Here is an 18,230-nt window from a genome sequence, read left to right as displayed (position 1 = left end):
CCTCTGGGGGCACTTAGAGCCCGCACCCCCCGTGGCACCGGCTCGTCCTTTCCCCGTCATCCCGTCCCCGCCACCGGCGGTGCCGCTCTGCGCCGCCCGCTTCCATCCCCGCCGCCGCCGGTGTGACCGGCGCTCCCCGGTGCCGCAGGGTCCCCGCAGCAGCGGCGGGGCGGGCCCGGCTCTGCTCCCCCGGCTCGCCCCGGGGACGCTGCGGCCAAGCCCGGCAGCCGCGGAGGGTCCCGGTGCCGCGTCCGCGCCCCTTCCCCGCGCACCTGCCGTGAAAGCCCGGGGGGCGGCGAACCCCGACGGGCGGAGCCGCGGGTCGTGCCTGGGGTCGCATCCCGGGGCTTTTCCATCTTTCCCCGTCATCCACGGAGGCTCCGCGCACCGCGGAAGGGGCGGCTCCCAGCGCTGCGCACCTGCGGAGCAGCGGGAATGAAACAGGCGGGAGCCGGGCAGGACTTCTCCGAGTAGATAATTTTTTCTTTTTTTTTTTTCTTTTTTTTTTTTTTTTTATTGAAAGATGTGAGAATTCATCAAAACCGAACAGACAGATACCCGAGTAACCAGCACGTTGCAAATCATGTATCTTTTTTTATTTTAAAACAAATATAGAGCACAGTCCTGTGATATTTAAATTTATTATAGTTCTTTTTTTTTTTTTTTTTTCCTTTTGTCCTGGAGTGAAAAATAAAAACCTGAGGTTTGTTCCTGCATTCTCTATACCCCACACTGTAGCAACATTTTAGTTACGTTTTGGATTAGTTAGTTTGGTTTTTTATTTTCCTTGCAAAAGTCCGTTTAAGGATTGAAATCTTAGTTTTAATGACTCCAAAAATTGTTTTATCAGTGGCACATGATTGTCCTAGAGAACAGGCGGGATAAACAATATTTTAAAACACAGAGAAACCGATATCTCCTTCAATCACAAAGAGCTAAATAGTTTTCATTTACAATATATATGTTCATGTAAAATGAAAAAAAAAAAAAAAACAACCCAAAAAAAAAAACCAAAAGAGAAAAAAACTTAAATGCGAGGAGTTAAACTCTAAATATTATGTACACACCAATGTACAACTCTGAATAAATTAATACCAATTTGCATATTCTGGGATCCTTATAGCTTATTTACACAAATTACCATTTATTTCATAAATATCTGCCCAGGTACCCACGACGCTTCCCCTGCCGTGCTCGCTCTGCGCGGTGGCGGCTGCCGAGGCGGTTTGGTTTCCATCTTCCGTTTCTTATCTCTCTCTATTTTATTTATTTATTTTTAATCTTTTTAATTTTTTTTTTTCTCCTTCCCCCTCCCCTTGCACAGGTGAGGGTTCAGCCCCTCTCACCGCCCCGTCCATCAGGTGTCTGGGCACCGGCTCATCACCCTGCCCCGAGCTGCCCAGTGCCCGGAGCGGGGAACTGGGGGGGTCCTGGGGGCTCGCTGGACCGGGGGGAGCCTCTCCCAGCCCCACAGCCGAAGGGCTGGGCGAGCCCTGCGCTCCAGCTGCTCCCTCCTGGCTCTGGGGCTGCGGCTCCTCACGGCCCTCGGGGTCCGTCCCTCTGCTCCAGCACCCCGCTCCCCGTCTGCTCCCACCCCTCGCTCCGCAATAAATATTTATACTGTGCTGTACAAAATACCAGTGCTTCTCCGCGCCGCCGGGAGGGCTCGCTGCCCGCCCCGCCGCTCACTTCGGGGACTCCCTGCCGGGCGACAGCTCCCGCTGGCTCTCCAGCCCGCTCACCAGTCTCTGGATGTTCTGCAGTTCATTGAGGGACTCCTTCAGGGAGCCCTTGGGCGAGGCGGCGGGGCGCTGGCTGCCCGCCTTGTGCAGGGGCACCTCGGGCAGGGGGCTGGATTCCCGGCTGCTGCCGGCCTTGGAGCCCTCGGAGCCGGGGTTGAGGCTGGCGGGCAGGCCGGTGGTCAGCAGGTTGGTGCTGGGCGGGATGGTGACCGGGAGCTGGTAGGGGCTGAAGCGCAGGCGGGGCCGGCTGCTGCCCAGGAAGGGGTTGCGGGACAGCGGCCCGGCGGCGGCCGCGCTGGTGGCCGGCATGGCCGAGGCGGCCGCGGCGGCCGCTGCCATGTAGGTGTAGGGGTAGGGGAAGAGTCCGCCGAAGGTGGGCATCGGGATTCCCTGCGGAGAGAGAAAGAGCGGTCAGAGCCACGCTGCTTCGCTGCGTGCCCCCTCCTGCCCGCCCCTCAGCAGCTGTGTCCCCCCAAAAAAACCAGCCAAGGCAAAGATGAGACAGCCCGGTGTCACCCTAAAAACGGAGCGTGGGGGTATCCACATGGAACAGGCTCAGGGAGGGGGTGCAGCCCCCTGTGCCCCTGTGCCCCATGCCCAGGCAGGCTGGTGACACCCAGCACAAAGCCCTGTCTGAGATCTGCCCCATCCCTTCCCTGCACGCTGCATGTTCCTGCCTGTGCAACATCACAGCCCCTTAACAGCATTAAAACACGTTGTGAAGCAGGACGGATAAATTAGGGGGGGGGGTCAAAGATATCTTTATGTATTCCATCAGGGGAGATGGGAAAGGCTGCACCAGCGCAGGTGCTTCAGGGCTGACAGGAAGACAGGGAGCTGCTGGATGGGGACAGCCAGGTCAGGCAGGGCCACAGCTCCTGACTCTGCCCTTGACTATGGAGGAGCCATAGCAACTGCAAAAAAAAAAAATCAAGATTCCACCTCAAATCAACCCTGAAGCCACCTTCAAAATGTCCCCTGAGTTCTGCCTGTGCCACATGTGGGGACACATCAGGGGTGTGTCCCCCCCTTGTCCCTGTGGGCTGCAGAGGGCCTGGGGGAGGCTGGGGACACCGACAGCTCCTTCCCCGAAATGGGGCCACCCCGCATGTCCCCACTCTGGGGGTGACACTGGCCAGGCCTGGCCTGCAGCCCCAAAGTGCTCCGCTCACTCGGGGAGCTTCTCGCGAGGATGCCAGGAGGGGATTCCAGGGCCCAGCTGGACAGCAGGGATAGGGCTGGGGACACAGGCCTTACCTGAGAGGCCAACATGTGCTGGGAGAGGTGGAAAGGGAAGGGGGTGGCCGTCCCTGCCGCGCCCGGGGCGGACGAGAGGGCTCCGTTCTCCAGGCTGCCCCCGCCGGTCACGGAAGCCAGCAAGTGTCCCATGCCCATGGCCGAGAAGGCGCCGGGGGCCATGGCGAACTGTCCCGGGTGGATGAAGAGGGGCTGCCCGGCGCCCAGCGGGCTGAAGAACTGCTGCCCGTGCAGGCCGGAGAGCGCCAGGCTCTGCAGGTGCCCGGCGCTCAGGTGCGGGGGGCTGTCCGTGTGCACCATCAGCGGGGCGAAGGCCTCCTTGCCCAGCCCGCCGCCCTCCGCGTCCTTCTTGCCCGGCTCCGTCTCTTTCCTCCGTCCTTCCGCCTTGTCCTTCTCCAGGCCCCGTGCGCCGAACAGGCCCTCGCCGGGAGCCTCCCGGGGGGATGCGCCGTCCTTGGCTTTCTCCGGGCTGTGCCTCTCCTTGCTCCGTTCCTCCGGGCACCGGGGGCTGGCGCGGGGCGTCGCGTCCTCGGCGCTGGGGCTGGCTGCTGCCACTGGCCGCTCCTCGGGCACCTTCTCCACCTCGGCGTCGCTGTCGGCCCCCGGCTTCTCCTCTGCGAGGGGAGGGAGGGGCAGAGGGTCAGAGCAGGAGCACCCAGGGGTGGTGGCGAGGAAGGGGTCACTCGCAAGAGCCCTGGCGTCGGGGAGAGGCCGCGACGGCAAAGCCGCGATCGTTACTGATGGGAGAGACTCATTTGGGGGGCAGAAATGGGCTGTGGTCACTCTGGGGAAAGGGGGTTAACAACAGCGAGTCCTGTGGCCGTGCCAAACAGGAAAAAACGTGTGTGATGGAGAGGCAGAATCTATTACAGCATGGCTCTCCTTAGCTGCGAAGCCAGAGCGGGGATGAGGAGAGCGGGCAGCGGACGGCGCGGGAGGAAACGGTCCTGCGTGTATTTAATTACACGGAGCTGATCGCCAGTGCACCGTGGATTTATTCCAAATGTGCAGGTTGATGAGACAGGTTAAAGAGCCGGCTTTAAGGCTGGGAGTGTGGTACAGACTGCCCTGAAAAGGGCTTTAATTTAAAAAACCCCACTGAGCTCTCAGAGGAGGCAGGGGGATGCGAGGCGAGGCGGAGCGGCTCCACTAAACGAGAAAAGCCTTTTGGTGCGGGTGAGGTGAAGCTCTGCAGGCTGGGGCAAATATTCGGGGAAGCCTTTGAAAGTGGAGAGGGGTGTAATAAACCCTCCCTCCAGCTCGGGGTGGGGGGTTGCAGTTTTGATGAAGGTTTGCAGGGAATCGAGTTGGTGGAAAGTTTAAAGAGCAGATTGATAGTGCGGCGAGACAAAACCCAGCATCCAACAACAGCGGCGTGGGAGCTGCTGGTTTATTTTCATCTACCAGCTTCAAGCCCTGGAGTTTCAACTTTTTTCCCCCCCTCTTTCAAATGTATTAATTCTTTTTTCTTTTCCCTTTCTCCTCTCTTTTTTAGGGGAGTGTGCGGTTCCCCTGGAAGGCAGGGGCAGCACATCAGGCTAAAGTGGCGAGCACAAATAATCCCAGAGGCAGCCTGAACGGGCTGCTTTGCCATTTTCCTCTCGTATGATACAAATACAAGACATCAGGTGCGTAGAGGATCAAACACACACTCAAAAGAAAACGCATAAAGAGAAAAAGTTGCAACTCGCCGATGCCGTTTGCGTTTGCTCTGGTTTTATCCTTCCTGTGCGCATCCCCACCTTTACGCTCTGCCTCCCTGCCCACAGGAAAATCAGCATGCAGCAGCCCCAAGGGAGCTGTTTGGGGACATTTGGGGACACTTGGGGAGGGCTGCATTACCTCTGCCGCTGCCTTTGAGGCGCAGGGGGCTGGGGAGAGCACCCACGGGCGAGTGCAGGGCGTCACGCACGGCCGAGGGCTCGCAGGAGGAGGCGTCCGACTCGCCGCCGTCGCGGTCGGGCTTGCAGGGCTCCTCGTACATCCGCAGGGACGGCAGGGAGAGCTGCTTCCTGCGGGAGAGAGGCAGCGTCGGGCGCCGGCCGTGCCCCCGCGGGCACGGGGCCGTGGGGACGGGCGCACCCCTTACCTCTTCTCCCTCCGGCCATTGCCCGTGTCCCGAAAGCCCTTGGCGAAGGGGTTGTTATCGATTTTCAGCTGCGTGATCTGCGAGGAGGGGGAGAAGGAGAGAGGGGGCGGCGTGAAGCCCTGGCCGCCCCCCTCCTCCTCGCCGCCGCCGTCGGGGAGCCCGGGGTGCGGAACCCGCGTTAACACGCCGCACGCTTTATTAAAAACGATGCTGAGGTTTGGGCTTGAATTATTGATGGCGCCTTAATGATAGGAAGTTATTTTTCACGGCCCCCCGGAGGGAAGATGGCGACGGAGCTGCAGCGGCGCTGGTTAAAAGCTATTCTTATCCCTCCCTGCCACGGGCCGCCGGGGCCGGCGACATCAGGGCGCTCAATAATGCATGGCCCTGAAACACGGCCCCGAGAGGGGCTCTGGAAAAGGCCTGGCTGCCCCCGGCCCCGCCGCGACCCCCGGCCCGAGCATCCCCCGGCCCGAGCATCCCCCGCCCGACGGGGCCCACGGCCGGCGGCCGCCCCGCGCCGCTTGCGGCGGGCCGGCAGACAAAGTGCTCTTTAATCGATTGTGACTCTTCGCCATAAACTTTACGAGGGAAACAAGCCCACCAGGACCCTCAGACAGAGCTGTCAATTAGCATCAGCAGCCAGGGGTGGAGGTGGGGGTCAGCTTTTGGGTTAAGACGAGCGCACAGCTCCTGGAAGGGGACGGCAGAGGCTCTCTGCTCCCCGCCGCGCTCTCCTGGCTCTGCCCGCTCGCAGGGCGACGCCTGCTAAATCACGAAAGCGACTAAAATTAGCTTATCTGCCTCTGTTTTTTGGCTCCTCCAGAGCCCTGGGCACCTTCTCGGCGAGGCTGCCCAGGCCTGGTGCTGCTCTCCACAGCCCGGGCCTTGCAGCAAAGGCTCCCACGGCCCAAAAAGGCGCAACAAGCTCCGCGAGGGGATTAATAATAGTAATAATAGAAATACTGACAACAGCATTCGTATTAATACTAAAAATAGCGATAATAATACGAGCAGCACGAGGGTGCATCCTACTCCCAGGGCTTGAGGTTTAACCTTTCTGCTGTCCCGAAATATCCTCGCCAACAGGAGCACACGCACAAAAATACGCTGATACGGGGTAAGGGATGGGACGGGGGTGAGAACAGGGAGAGGAACAGGACAGGGATGGACACAGGGACAGGGATGGACACAGGGACAGGGACAGGGATGGACACAGGGACAGGGACAGGGACAGGGACAGGGACAGGGACAGGGACAGGGGCCGTACCTTGTCGTTCTGGTAGGCAGTGACGGCGATGAAGTCGGTCTCGGGGAACACGTAGGTGCGGAAGGTGCTGTAGGGCAGCTTGAGGATGTCGTTGGCCCGGACGATGTGGAACCTGGGCTGGTACTTGTGCATGGAGTTCAGGATGGTCTGGGGTGGGCGAGAGAGCACAGCCCGCGGCTGCCGTCAGCCCCACGCCTCCAGCACCCTCCCCTGAAAAAACCCCCTTTTCTCCCCAAAACGACCAAAAAAATGTACACCCCTCAAATTCACCGAGAGGAAGGAACGCCAGCGGATGCCAAGGAAGGAGATTTCTTATTGGTTTTTTGTTGCTGCCATTGCAGGATCCGTCCCCAAAGAAGGAGGTCAGGGAGCGCAGGCAGGACAGCATCTTTTGCGGGTGTTAAGCACGGCAATAAAGCAGCAAAAGGGATCTCCCAGTTTTATTACAGCCCTGCAAAGCGCTTTTCGACATGTTTCTCACCGCTTTTCATATTTCCGTCCTTAAAAATAAATTACTATCCCTCACTGCCACAAAAAAAAAAAATGTTAAAAGGCTCCGGGTGAGTGTCGGGGGCGGCAGGAGCCGGTGCCAGCCCCAGCCAGCGCCTGCGACCTGAAAGGAGCGTTTCACCACGAGCCATAGCAAATTTATGTCTCGGAGCAACGTTGCAGAAGGAACAGACTATTTTTTTTTCTTTTTTTTTTTTTTTTTTTTTCCCTCAGCCAGGTGTCTGAAAGCCTCGCCAACACTCAAATCCGTTCTGTGCCCTTTCGTTTTATATTTTTGAGTTTGGCTTGTTGGTTTATTTTTTTTTTTTTCTTTTCCTAATAAAACTCCAATTCCCCGTGATTTGGCTGAGGATTTTTGGAAGCGGCTGAACACCCCAAGCCGCGCCCCTGGGGCCGCTCCCGACCCCTTGCCCCTCGCTGCCTGCTTCCCTGCCCGGTGGATTTTAAATAATTCCCCAACCTGCTGTGGTCGGACTGAAATGCAGAATTCACTGCCCAGAATTCGTAGAGGGACAGCGAAAGCTTGAGTAATTATTGTCAAATAACGTCTGCCAAATGGCTAAATAATTATCACTTCATTTCGGTTTAGAAGGTAATAAAAAAAAATCCCCCCCTTTTCTTTTTTTTAACCCAAGCAATAATCACCTGCTGATGAACTGTCAGATCGCTGTTATATTGATATAATCTAGAAGGGATTTATCATGAAAATGGTGCAAAAAGTCTCATTCAGGCGTGCAAATCTGCATTCCTTTAAAAAAAATAATCATCCCTCTCTGACCAGATGGGCACTGGCTAAACCCTCATCTCCCAGATTTAACACAGTCCGGATTTTGGACAACGACAGATACCAGAAATCTTTAATTGAAGGAGGCGAACCGTTAAAAGCGCTGAATCAAACTAGTTTTTCACCAGTACTAAAAACAAAAAAAATAAAAAAAAAAAGAAGAAGAAGAAGAAAAAAAAGAAGGGGAAAAAAGGTATTTTTTTAGACTCCTTCTCTATCGATTTACCTTGCTGGCTATAAATAGCCTTGCAATATATTATTTAACAAAGAAGCTGTTTCCTGCCTTCAGAGGAAAAAAAAATAAAAGTGAGAGAGGAAAAAAAATGGGGAAAAAAGGGAAAATAAAAAAGAAAGGAAAAAAAAAAAGAAAAAGAAAAAGAGAGAGTGGAAAAAATAAAGAGGGAAAAAAAACCCCCAAAAACAAACCCACCAAAAAGAGAGGAGAAAGTTCTCCGGGAGGTGCGGAGCTGCTCTGAGCTCCTCACCCGAGCGGGGTCCCGCGGCTCCGCCGGCCCCGGCTCCCCGCTAATTACCGTATCAGCAGCGCTGCACGATGAACTTTCCCTTTATCGCCCTCAACGCTGCTCAGAGGAAGGAGAGCTGGCTGGGGCGCCGGGATTTCCCCCTCCGCGCATTCCCGCAGGATCGCGCTCCCCTCGCCTTCTGACCCTGCTCTCTGCGGCTTTCTGCAAATGGCCAGAGCCCTTCGCCGCCTTTCTTCGCTCTCTCCCTCTCCCTTTTTCCTTTCTTTGTTTATTTTGGTTGGTAGCTTTTCGGCTCGGTTTCTTTGTTTTGTTTTACCTCCTTTAGGTGATGCAGATACCCTCGACAGGGATATTAAACAGGGGCTTTCGGAGGCAGATGGTGCCAACGACTCCGGCCCTTCTCCCGGCTGCGGGAAGCCAGCGCAGGTGCCGCGGGCCCCGGGTGGCAGCGACGGCCCCTGTCCTGCCCTCACCGCAGCCCCCGCACGGCCTCGGCCCCGCACATCCCGCTCCCTAAATTCCTCTCCCCACACAGCCTGGGGAGAAGCAGCAGGACAGGCCGGGGATGCGGGAGCCAAAGGGGAGCCCGAGGCTGCCCGCAGCCCGACCTTCCTTTTTTCCCCGGAGAACGGGAGCTGCCCCTCGGTGTCGGGCAGGACCGGGGGCTGCGGCACAGCCAGGCCACCGCAAGGCCACCGCAAGGCCCGGCCAGGCCCCGCAGCTCAGCCCGACCCGGCTGGCGGAGGCTCTAAATCCCCGCGGTTCCCCCGGGGAGATCACGGGCAAACCCCGCACCGGGCAAACCCCGCACCGGGCAAACCCCGCACCGGGCACACCCGGCACCGGGCAAACCCCGCACCCGGCACACCCGGCACCGGGCACACCCCGCTCCTGCCCAGGGTCCCTGCCCAGGGGGCTCCGTTCTGCCCCGCAGCCGCACTTACAAAGCCGTGCTTATCCGAGATGTTGTTGGTGAGCTTGAGCTTGTGAAAGGCAACAGGTTTGGCCATCCACTGCTCCCCCGTGGCCGGGCTGTCGGGGTGGATGTACATGCGCTTGGGCATCTCCGGGTCGGCCTTGCCGGCCACCATCCAGCGGGAGTTGTGGAATTTGTACCGGCAATCGTCGGCCGCCACTATATCCATCAGCAAAATGTACTTGGCCTTCTTGTCCAGGCCGCTCACCCGCACCTTGAACGGGGGGAACATCCTCCTGCGGAGAGACCCAGAGCGCTACAGGGCTGCCCCCGCCCCGACGGCTGCGGCCCCACCGAGCCCCCGGCACCGCCCGGCCCCACCGAGCCCCCCGCACCGCCCGGCCCCGGCTGCTGCTCCCAAACCACCATCTTTTAGTTCAGTTCGCTGAGGATTCCCAGCCGTCCTCACGTCCCACCTCTTCTCATCCCGCTCTGCTGCCCAAACCGTGGCAGAAAGCAGGGGAAAAGCCTCAAAAATCGCATTTCGGGAAATAAGGGGCGAACACATATCCTTGTTTTTCTCTATTTCTCCACACGCTCGCTCAGCACCCTCGGCTGCCTCTCCCGGGCCCGGAGCCACGGGCAGGGCCGGGGACGACCCCGGACGTGGGGAAAGTTTGGCAGGAGGGAAGGAAGCTGCGGGAAGCGGCGTAAACAACGGGAGAGGGGATCCCGAGCGCTCAGTTAACGAGCACGAATTTAATTTGGGATCGCGCTCGGAAAAGTAGCAAAGGGAGGGTGGGCGGGGGGGGTGGGGGGGGGGGAGCCGTGACTGGAAAGCTCGCAGAAGCCGGGGGCAAAACACCTCCGAAAAACTCCCGGGATCGAAACTCCCGGGATCGAAACGGATGGGACGCGGGATGGAGCGAGGGGCGAGGGCGCTGCGCAGGTGCGGGGCGGGCTGGGGGGGCTGCGCGGGGCCGGCTCTTACCTCCCTGACTTGGTGATCACCATCTCGGTGCCCAGCTTGTGAAACTGGTCCCAGAGCTCTTTGGCTTCCAGAGTTACTTTGGGGTCGTCCTCGACCTCCTCCTCGGGCTCCAGGCTTTTGAGCGAGCGCAGATGGGCGGCTTGGTGGTGGTGTCCCAGGGCCGAGACGTGCAGCCCGGCCTCGGCCGCCCCGGCCAGCCCCGGGTCCGGCATGGGCTTCGCCAACGCCGCCGGAGGCAGAGCCAGAGCCGGGAAAAAGGACGGCTGGGCGGCTGCGAGGAAAGCGGACATGGGGAAGTCAGCCGGCCGGGGTGCGTGGAAGGGGTGGTAAGCCATGGCAGTCCCTGGGAAGGCTGGATCTCTCATCGGTGCATCCACAAATCCAGGAGAAAAAGAGGGATTCCCTTTACAAAAAATGCGTGTGCGCGTATTGGTTGGGTTTTATTTTTTTTTTTTTCCCCCTCTCTCCTGCCCAGCGAACTCGCTCGAGTGGTCTGGAAGAGGAAGGAAAATCAACAACACGGACGCACACTCTCCGAGAGGAAAAAAAAAAAAAAAGCATAAAAAAAAAAAGAGGCGAAAATCAGGCGAAATTCATTCGGTAAATCAAAAAAATAAAAAAAAAAAAAAAAAGAAGAAAAAAAAAAAAGAAAATAAAAAAGAAAAATAATAAGAAAAAAAAATGAAAAGCGAGGCAGTTCCCGGCTCCTGGGACTCGCGGTCTGCGGAGGGGAGACAGTAGGTCCTTATTTTTTGTTGTTGTTGTTGCAGCGAGGGAGAGCGAGCGAGGGAACGAGCCCTCCCAGGAAAGTCCTTCCCGACACTAAAATAGAAACAAAAGCCGGGTCGGGGCTGCGCGGGGCTGCGCGGGGCGCGGCGGGGCAGGAGCGGCCGCGCTGCCCTCACACCCCCGCGGGCCCGGGCTGCGCCCCGGCGGGGCCGGCCCGGCTCCGCGCTCCGCGCTCGGCGCTGGGGCTCGGGCTGCTCATGGCCAAAGCAGCCGAGTGGGAACGGTGAGATCTTGTCCTGATCTCTGTAAAACTGTGACTATCTCACATGTCCTTCCTGCTCTGATCCGCCCGCTAATGAGCCAAGCCCCCTTGATTGCTGATTTTACGCGTTTCAGACCAATTGTGGATCTGCATAGGCGGGGTTTTGACAGCTCCGGCCAAGCTCCGGGCGCGGGGGGGCGGGGGGCGAGGAGGGAGGGAGGAAGGGAAGAAGGGAAGGGAAAGAAAAAAAAAAAAAGGAGAAAAGAGAAAAAAAAAAAAAAAAAGAAAAAAGAAGAAGGTGTCGGAAGCATCGGCAGTAAGAAAACATGTCAACAGAATAAAATATTAACCAATGACAGAGAAAAGTGCTCGAAATCCCACCCCCGGCTCCTTTCCGCATACCGGGTCAGCCCCGGCTGCGCCGCCGGTGCGGGGCCAGCGCGGAGCCACCTCGGCGGAGCGGGGAGCGGAGCCACGGGGGCGGGGGCGGCGGCTGAGGCCCCGCCGGTCTCCGCGGGGGCGGCGGGCCGGGGAGGGGGGAGAGGCCGGGGGGAGCCCGGCGGCGGCGGCGGCCGAACGACAGATCCCGGAGAGCGGATGGCGGCGGGGCGCGGCCCGCCCGCCGCTCCGCGCAACAACCGCGCACGGCCGCGCAGCGCCGACGGGGCGGCCGCCGGAAGCGCGGCCCGGCGGAGAGCTGCGGGCGGCGGCGAGGCCCCGAGCGGCGACCTCCAGCGCGGGTGAGTCGCTCCCAGCCGTCGCCCTCCACCCTGCCGGCAGCCGCCCCGACCGGGGGCGGGGGGGGGGGTTCCGCCCGCAGCACCGCGCCCGCTTCGGGGCCGCAGACCCCCGGAGCCCGCCGTCGAGGCGCGTCGGGTACGCGGCCGGGGGCCGGCGCGGCGGTGCCCGGCCGGAGGGGCTGTTTACCCGGGCGGGGGGAGGCAGATAAGGAGGAGGGGGGACACTGCGGAGCTGTTTGCTGAGGGATTAGGGCCGGTCCCGCCGCGCCGGGGCCCGGGGGGGGGGGCGGCGGGCGCGGTGGGTGTCCCCTCGGAGAGGCCGGTTTGGAGATCTGCGCTGATTAACTGAGGGCCGCGGTGGCTGAAGAGGGCCCTGGCGCCAGGCGGCTGAGCCCTCACAATAAAGACCCGTCTCTTGTCACTTCATATTTACCCCCAAATCTTCAAAAAGCGCCCTGCCATCCTTCCAAGGCTCCTGGCCCCCGCCGCCTGCGCTGCGACCGGGCGGGACGGGGCGGGGGGGGGTGCGGCCGGCCCACTCCTCTGCCCCCCGGCCCGTCCCCCCCCGCCCCGGGGCCCTCCCGCTCCGCGGATGCGCTGCGAGGCGCGGCCGCAGCAGCTCGGAGCCCTCGTGCTTCTGTGCCGCCGCTCCCCGCGCAGGGCGGGATGCGGGGACCCCCGGGTGCCCCCTTCCCATCCCATTCCGACTTCTCCTCTCTATTCCCCCGCCCCTGCTGGTAGCGACCCCCGCCCGCAGCCCCCGCCGGGGCCCATCCGCATCCCCGGGCTCCGCTCGGGGCCGAGCTCCACCTGTCCCGCGGCAGGTTCACCTCTGCCCGCACCGCGCCCGACGCGCCGGGCACCGCCTCACCCCCCGGGGCTGCCCGGGGCCGGGGGGGTCCCGCTGACCATTGAACGGGCAACGGGGACTGAAATTTAAACCCGATTCGGACTTTGCTTCCTCGCCGCCGTGGAAAACTGCTGACGGCGGCTTTGGCAAAAGCGGGGCTTGCTTGTATTTTTTTTTTTTTTCTCCCCAATATCCCCCCCCCCCCTCCTCACAAAGAAAAAATGGAGCCTTTCATTGCCTCGGGGGGAATCTCCCCACGCCGGGACGGTTCTCCCGAGGACACCTCGCCCGCTTCTCCGCGGGCAGACGCGGAGCCCGGCTCTTCTGGGCCTGGAGCAGCCGTGTCCCGGCGAGGAAAGGTCGCCTGTCCTCCTTGCCGGCGCCCGCCCGCGCCCCCCGCACCGCTGTAACGCCGCAAGAATAAAACCGATCCAGAGCAACCTCGTCTCCCCGACCTTCCGTAGCGGGGCTGCGGGGATGGGGGGGATAACGGGGACCAACGGGGGCCAACGGGGTTCCCACTGCGCTGCCACCCCCGGCGGCCCCGGACGCGATCCTGCAGCCACGGACGGGCCGTGCCCGCGCATCGCCCCTCGGTGACCGAGCACCGGGCGGGGAGAGGGACAACGCCTCGGTTCGTATCCCGGGGGCAGCTGTGCCTCGAGTTGGGGACAAGGAGTGTCCCCTCGCAGTCCCCTCCGAGGGAAGTGCTCCAATCTGCCCCAGGGCCCCGCAGCGCTCGGGGCCGCCGTGCCTGGCTCCCGGGAGCCGCCCCGGTCCCCCGTGCCCGGGCTGGGCGTAATGGAGACCGGGCTTGTGCGGTGGATTCGTCCCCGGGATCCGCCCCGGGGATCCGTCCCCGTTCAGCCCGGGGAAACCGTCCCGTCGGGCCGCCCCCGCCCCCCGCCCGCCCCGCATCGCGGCCCCGCTCGCTCTTCTCCTTTCATCTCTGCCCATCTCCACTCATCATCCCTTTTCTATTTTTAGCCGGTAGACTTAGGCCTTGGCGCCAGGCCGTTTAAGACCTGTCAAAGTCCTTCATATTTCCCTCATGTCACATGGACCTTTCGCTCTCTTCCCCGCGCCATGCGAGGGCCGTAATTTGGATCTGTGAGCTGGTGAGCAAATGCAATTTGCTCTTCTCCATCGCTGTGTTGTCTCCGTGACCCCAGCCAGCAGGACGGCTGGTGTCCTGTCCGGGGCACTTACACAAATTGCGGCTGATTGATGAAAAATAACAATTCTCACAAGCAGCCGGGCCTCCGCCTTCCCCTCCTCCCGGCTCCACCGGGCTGCGGCGGCCCCGCGCCCCGGGAAGCGCTCCCCCCCCGACGGGTGCACCAGGAGAAAGGGGTTTTCTTGTGCCCGAGCCGAGCCCTCGGGCCCCCCATTCCCGGTAACGATGCCACGGAAAGAGAAGAGCCCCGGTCCCTCGGGGAGCGCGGCCCGGCTGCTCGCACCTTCCCAAATCGGGGGAATGGAGCCGGGGTGGAAACAGGCCCGTGGCGCGGGGGGAAGGACACGGTGCCCAGGGCCGGGCTGAGCTCCGCTGTCCTTCCCCGGGAGCAGCCGGACAGACGGACCCGGGGATGTCAGAGACTCCCCGAGCGAAGCCGCAGGTGCGGGAGCTCCCTCCGCGCCCAAGGGAACCGGGTCCTCGCGGGGCTCGGTGGCCCCTCCAGCCCCGGGGCGCGTTCCCCTGCCCGACCCGGCCCTGCAGCCCCAGCTGGGCCGTGGGGCAGGCGGGGAGGAGGCGAGGAGCGGCCCCGCAGCCGCAGCAGCTTCGTCGGCCCCTCTTCTCCGCTCCACCTAGAGAGGAAAAGAACCCCACGTGTGACGGAACTGTCCTGGTGTGATCTCACCCACCCGCGCCCAGGACACCCCTCCTCCGGCTTTACTTCTCCGGGGCGCCGCATTTCCCCTCGCACCCTTCGGCGGGGTGGGAATCAATCCCCTTTATCCCCGGGAGATCCCGGGAAAACGATTCCACTCCCCCGCCGCCCTCCGGTGCTCGCTGGAGGGGACGGGGAGGGCCCGCCGGGCACCGGGGCCCGGCTGATGCCGTTCTATCGACAGCCGCCGAGAGGGATGCTCCATCTGACACCAGCCTCGGCACCGCCACCCTCCTCTTCCTCCCGCTGCCCCTTCCGTGCGCAGGGAACCCCGCGGAGCCCCGGCAGCCCCGGCCCCCGAGATCCCCCTGCCCTCAGACTGTTTAGATTTCTCTCCAGCTTTAAAGAAAATATTTCCAGTAATCCAGATTTCTGGAAAATAACAACACGCGGGGAGACGCAGACACAAACGCCGCTGAAGTTTATCCAGAGTTTGAACAATTTATAAACACATTTCCCAGCCTGTTTGGCAGGGCGGGCGGCGAGTGACCCCGGCCCGGCCGCGAGGAGACACACGCATCCTCCATCCTCCCGGGCTGCTTCGAGCTGCGAACCTGCACTTTATCGAATTTTAGATTGCTTTATTATTGTTTTTTAGTTACGGAGCGCTCTCCCTGCGCGGGGGCGGAGTGACCCCCTCCAGCCCCGCGCCCCCCGGGGCTCTCCACATCGGGGCGCGGCGCCGAGCCCGCACCGAGCCCGCACCGAGCCCACTGCCTTAAAAGGAGACGGGAGCCCCGGTCCGGGCCGTGCCAGAGCGAGGGGACCCGCCTGGAACCCGGGCTGGCACCGAGGATGGGGATGGGAAGGGATGCGGGGATGCCGGGGCGCTGCGGGGGATCACGCAAATCCCTCTGTTTAAAAAACTTCCATTTGAGAAAGTGTGTCACATCCCGGCGCGGGCGCGTAATCCCGGGCTAATGGCATTATCGCCGCCTCATCGCCGTCATGGGATGGGGCCGGGGGCGAGCAGCCCCCGCCCGCAGCCACGCGTGACCGCGGCTCGGGTCTGCGGGAGCCGCGGATCCGCCCCGCTCCTTGTCGGGAGCCCGGGCTCGGTGTCGCTGCCCCTCCCGGGTCCCCTCGGAGGCTCTGTCGGTGCCCATCGATAATCGGGGTCCCGCTGTCCGCCCGCGTTCCCCGAGCGAAGCCGGTCTGGGGAGGGGCGGGCCGGGGCTCCTCTCTTAAATCAAACAGCAAACGGCGTTATTCGATCAAATGATGCTGTTGGGGTCTCCTCTCTGCTTCCTGTCTGGATTAACAGCGAGGATTTGGGCTCGTTGTGCTGCACAGTGCCCGCAGCGGCCGGGATGAGGCTGCCCGACTCCTGCAGCCTCAGGCGGAACAGGGGAAAAGCGACAGAATCGGCGGCTCCGGGAGCAGGGAAAAAAAAAAAAAAATCACTGGGGGCTCCACAGCCAGCGCAACTCCCCCAGTCGCCACCCTCAAAAATCCCCTCCTGGGAGGGGACCCTGGCAGTACCTGGGCAACAAAATCCTCGAGGACAGAGGACAGTTCTCTCCCTTTTTAATTTTATTTTCAAACTGCTCCTGGCGGGCGCAGTCCCCTCCCGTTGCCTCTGGAGGGAGGAAGGTGCAGGGCAGCCCCCATCCCCACGAGGGTCACTCAGCCCCCCTGGTCCCCGGCCCCCCTTGCATCCCCAGAATCCCTTTTGGAGTTCGGCAGAAGTTAGAGGATCAAAGGAAGGATGAGTGAGCCGGCCCTGTGTGGGCAGAGCAGACAGGCTCTCACATCTTGGCCTGTTCGCTTCAGACGGGATCTGGGAACTTGTCTGGAATCACATCTAAAGCAGGATCTGACGCCGCTGGTCCCACGTCACGTGAGTTGTGGTTTTGGTCTAGGTTTGACTTTTGGAATTGCAGAAAATCACCGTCTCGTGTTTACAGGGGAGAGCATTTCACTGGCGAGAGAATAAAACCGGCCAGAATAAATCAGGAGCTGGTCCTGGGCAGGAGTAACACTTTTCATCGCATCTGTCCCTTTCCTGGGTGTCTCACCACGGACAGATTTGATGTACGCCAGCACTGCGTGGAAGGGCCAACTCTCACAATCCTGATTTACATTTCCTCCAAAACCCAGTGCTCTTCCCAGCCACTCTTGGCCAGAGGCAGCGAGGTGGAGCAGGGTCCTGAAGGAAGGACAGGCTCCTTCCATCTTTGAATTCTTGAAACCAGTCTGAAAACTCAAACTGCTCTGGGACAAGGCCTCATCCCAGCCCTGGATCCAGCCCCATTCCCGGGCACCTCTGCGTTGCACCCATGTTTCCCATTGCCCAGATTTTTCCTCGCTTCTCTGTAGGTGCCGGGCTCTCGTGCTGACCGTCCTGGGGAATTTGGGGATTTTGGCACGCTGAAACCCTCACACCCCTCTTTTCCAGCCTCCCGGCTCCTCGCCCACACGAGCTCTGCGGTGCTGGCAGATTGCTCTCCAGGGCTTGTTTTCCACGGATACCTCGAACGGAGGCGGCACCAAATAACAAGTAAATAACAGCCCCGACGCCGGGCTGCTGGCACAAAGCAAGCAATTGCCCTTCCCGCAGGTCACTAATCTCTTGACACAGGGGCTTTGAGACCTGGGCCACGGGGAGGGAGGCTGAAAGGGAAGAAAAGATAGCGGGGACAATGGCGGAGCCGCCGGCTGGCTAATAACCCTTCTCCCAGCTTTGTCTGGGGACACTCGAAGTGATGCTGGGATCAATTCATCCCCACAGAAAAAAAAATCAACAAAACCCCCACGCTCCTGCCTCGGCTGCGGTGCCCGGGGAGGGTCCGGGCTCACCGGGCTAAGTGCAAAGCTGGAGCTGCCGCAGGTATCAACAGCCCGCATTTTATAGCCAGCAGCAACTTCCCCCGCTGTGTTTCCCCCCTCCACGCCGAAAACAAACCCTTCACTTGATCCGTTTGTCCTCTCCAGTTGCCATCTGTCTTCCACCCTTCAAATCTCACCTTAAAACCAGCGCCTCTTGAGCAAATCCTCCCCGCCAGCCCCGCGTGCCGTCTCGCCCGGCGCAGGCCCGGCTCCACAAGCGCTCGTTGAAGTGAAGGGGATTTGAGAGCGCGCAGGACACGCCGGGATTAAGGCCACAGATTGCGCTCCCCGGGCTGCAGCTCTGCCTGCCCGGGGCTCTGCTCCCTCCCCTTCGCATCAGCGAGGTGGCCCGTGCGTGGGCATCGCCATCCCTCCGCCCTCCAGGGGCTGCAGGGATGCGGGGAAGCACCTGAGCCTCCCCGGCTGCCTCCAGGCGCTTTCCTCTGCAGGTGGAAGCAGGGGAGGTCACACCCCGTGCCCTGGTGAGGGGGCACAGGGGGTTTCACACCCTGTTCGCACGGATGTGCAGGTGCTGTCTCACCTCACGGCATCCCATCCCGTTATCCCGTCCCGTTATCCCGTCCCGTTATCCCGTCCCGTTATCCCGTCATCCCATCCCGTTATCCCGTCCCATTATCCCATCCCGTTATCCCATCTCGTTATCCCATCCCGTTATCCCGTCCCGTTATCCCGTCCCGTTATCCCGTCCCGTTATCCCATCCCGTTATCCCGTCCCGTTATCCCATCCCGTTATCCCGTCCCGTTATCCTGTCCCGTTATCCCGTCCCATCCCGCACCAGCCAGGGGCAGCATCTGCGGGGCGGCCCCGGCCAAGCCGTGAATCACCCGCACATCAAAGCAGCGGCAGCGCAGCGCTCCCGGCC

General features: G+C 61.0%; 1 protein-coding gene across 2 annotated transcripts; it reads right to left on the bottom strand.

Annotated features, from left to right (window-relative positions):
- Positions 1 to 596: 596 nt before the first annotated feature.
- Positions 597 to 17,663, bottom strand: TBX2 (T-box transcription factor 2). 2 transcript variants are annotated; one of them, XM_040082754.2, is made up of 8 exons: positions 17,484 to 17,663; positions 10,045 to 10,537; positions 9,082 to 9,349; positions 6,359 to 6,505; positions 5,089 to 5,165; positions 4,842 to 5,011; positions 3,000 to 3,613; positions 597 to 2,132 (listed from the first exon to the last, which is right to left on the bottom strand). In XM_040082754.2, the coding sequence occupies exons 2-8, from the start codon at positions 10,407 to 10,409 to the stop codon at positions 1,686 to 1,688; spliced, it is 2,088 nt and encodes a 695-aa protein (XP_039938688.1). In that variant the 5' UTR covers positions 10,410 to 10,537; positions 17,484 to 17,663; the 3' UTR covers positions 597 to 1,685. The 2 variants fall into 2 exon arrangements, with proteins under 2 accessions (XP_039938688.1, XP_039938687.1); XM_040082753.2 differs by lacking the exon at positions 17,484 to 17,663 and having other exon boundaries at positions 10,045 to 10,585.
- Between the last annotated feature and the right edge of the window lie 567 nt (positions 17,664 to 18,230).

This window comes from Hirundo rustica, chromosome 19 (genome assembly GCF_015227805.2).
Source record: "Hirundo rustica isolate bHirRus1 chromosome 19, bHirRus1.pri.v3, whole genome shotgun sequence".
Taxonomy (NCBI): domain Eukaryota; kingdom Metazoa; phylum Chordata; class Aves; order Passeriformes; family Hirundinidae; genus Hirundo; species Hirundo rustica.
The sequence above is the reverse complement of the archived record's forward strand: the minus strand, read 5'-3'. Positions and strand labels throughout refer to the sequence as shown.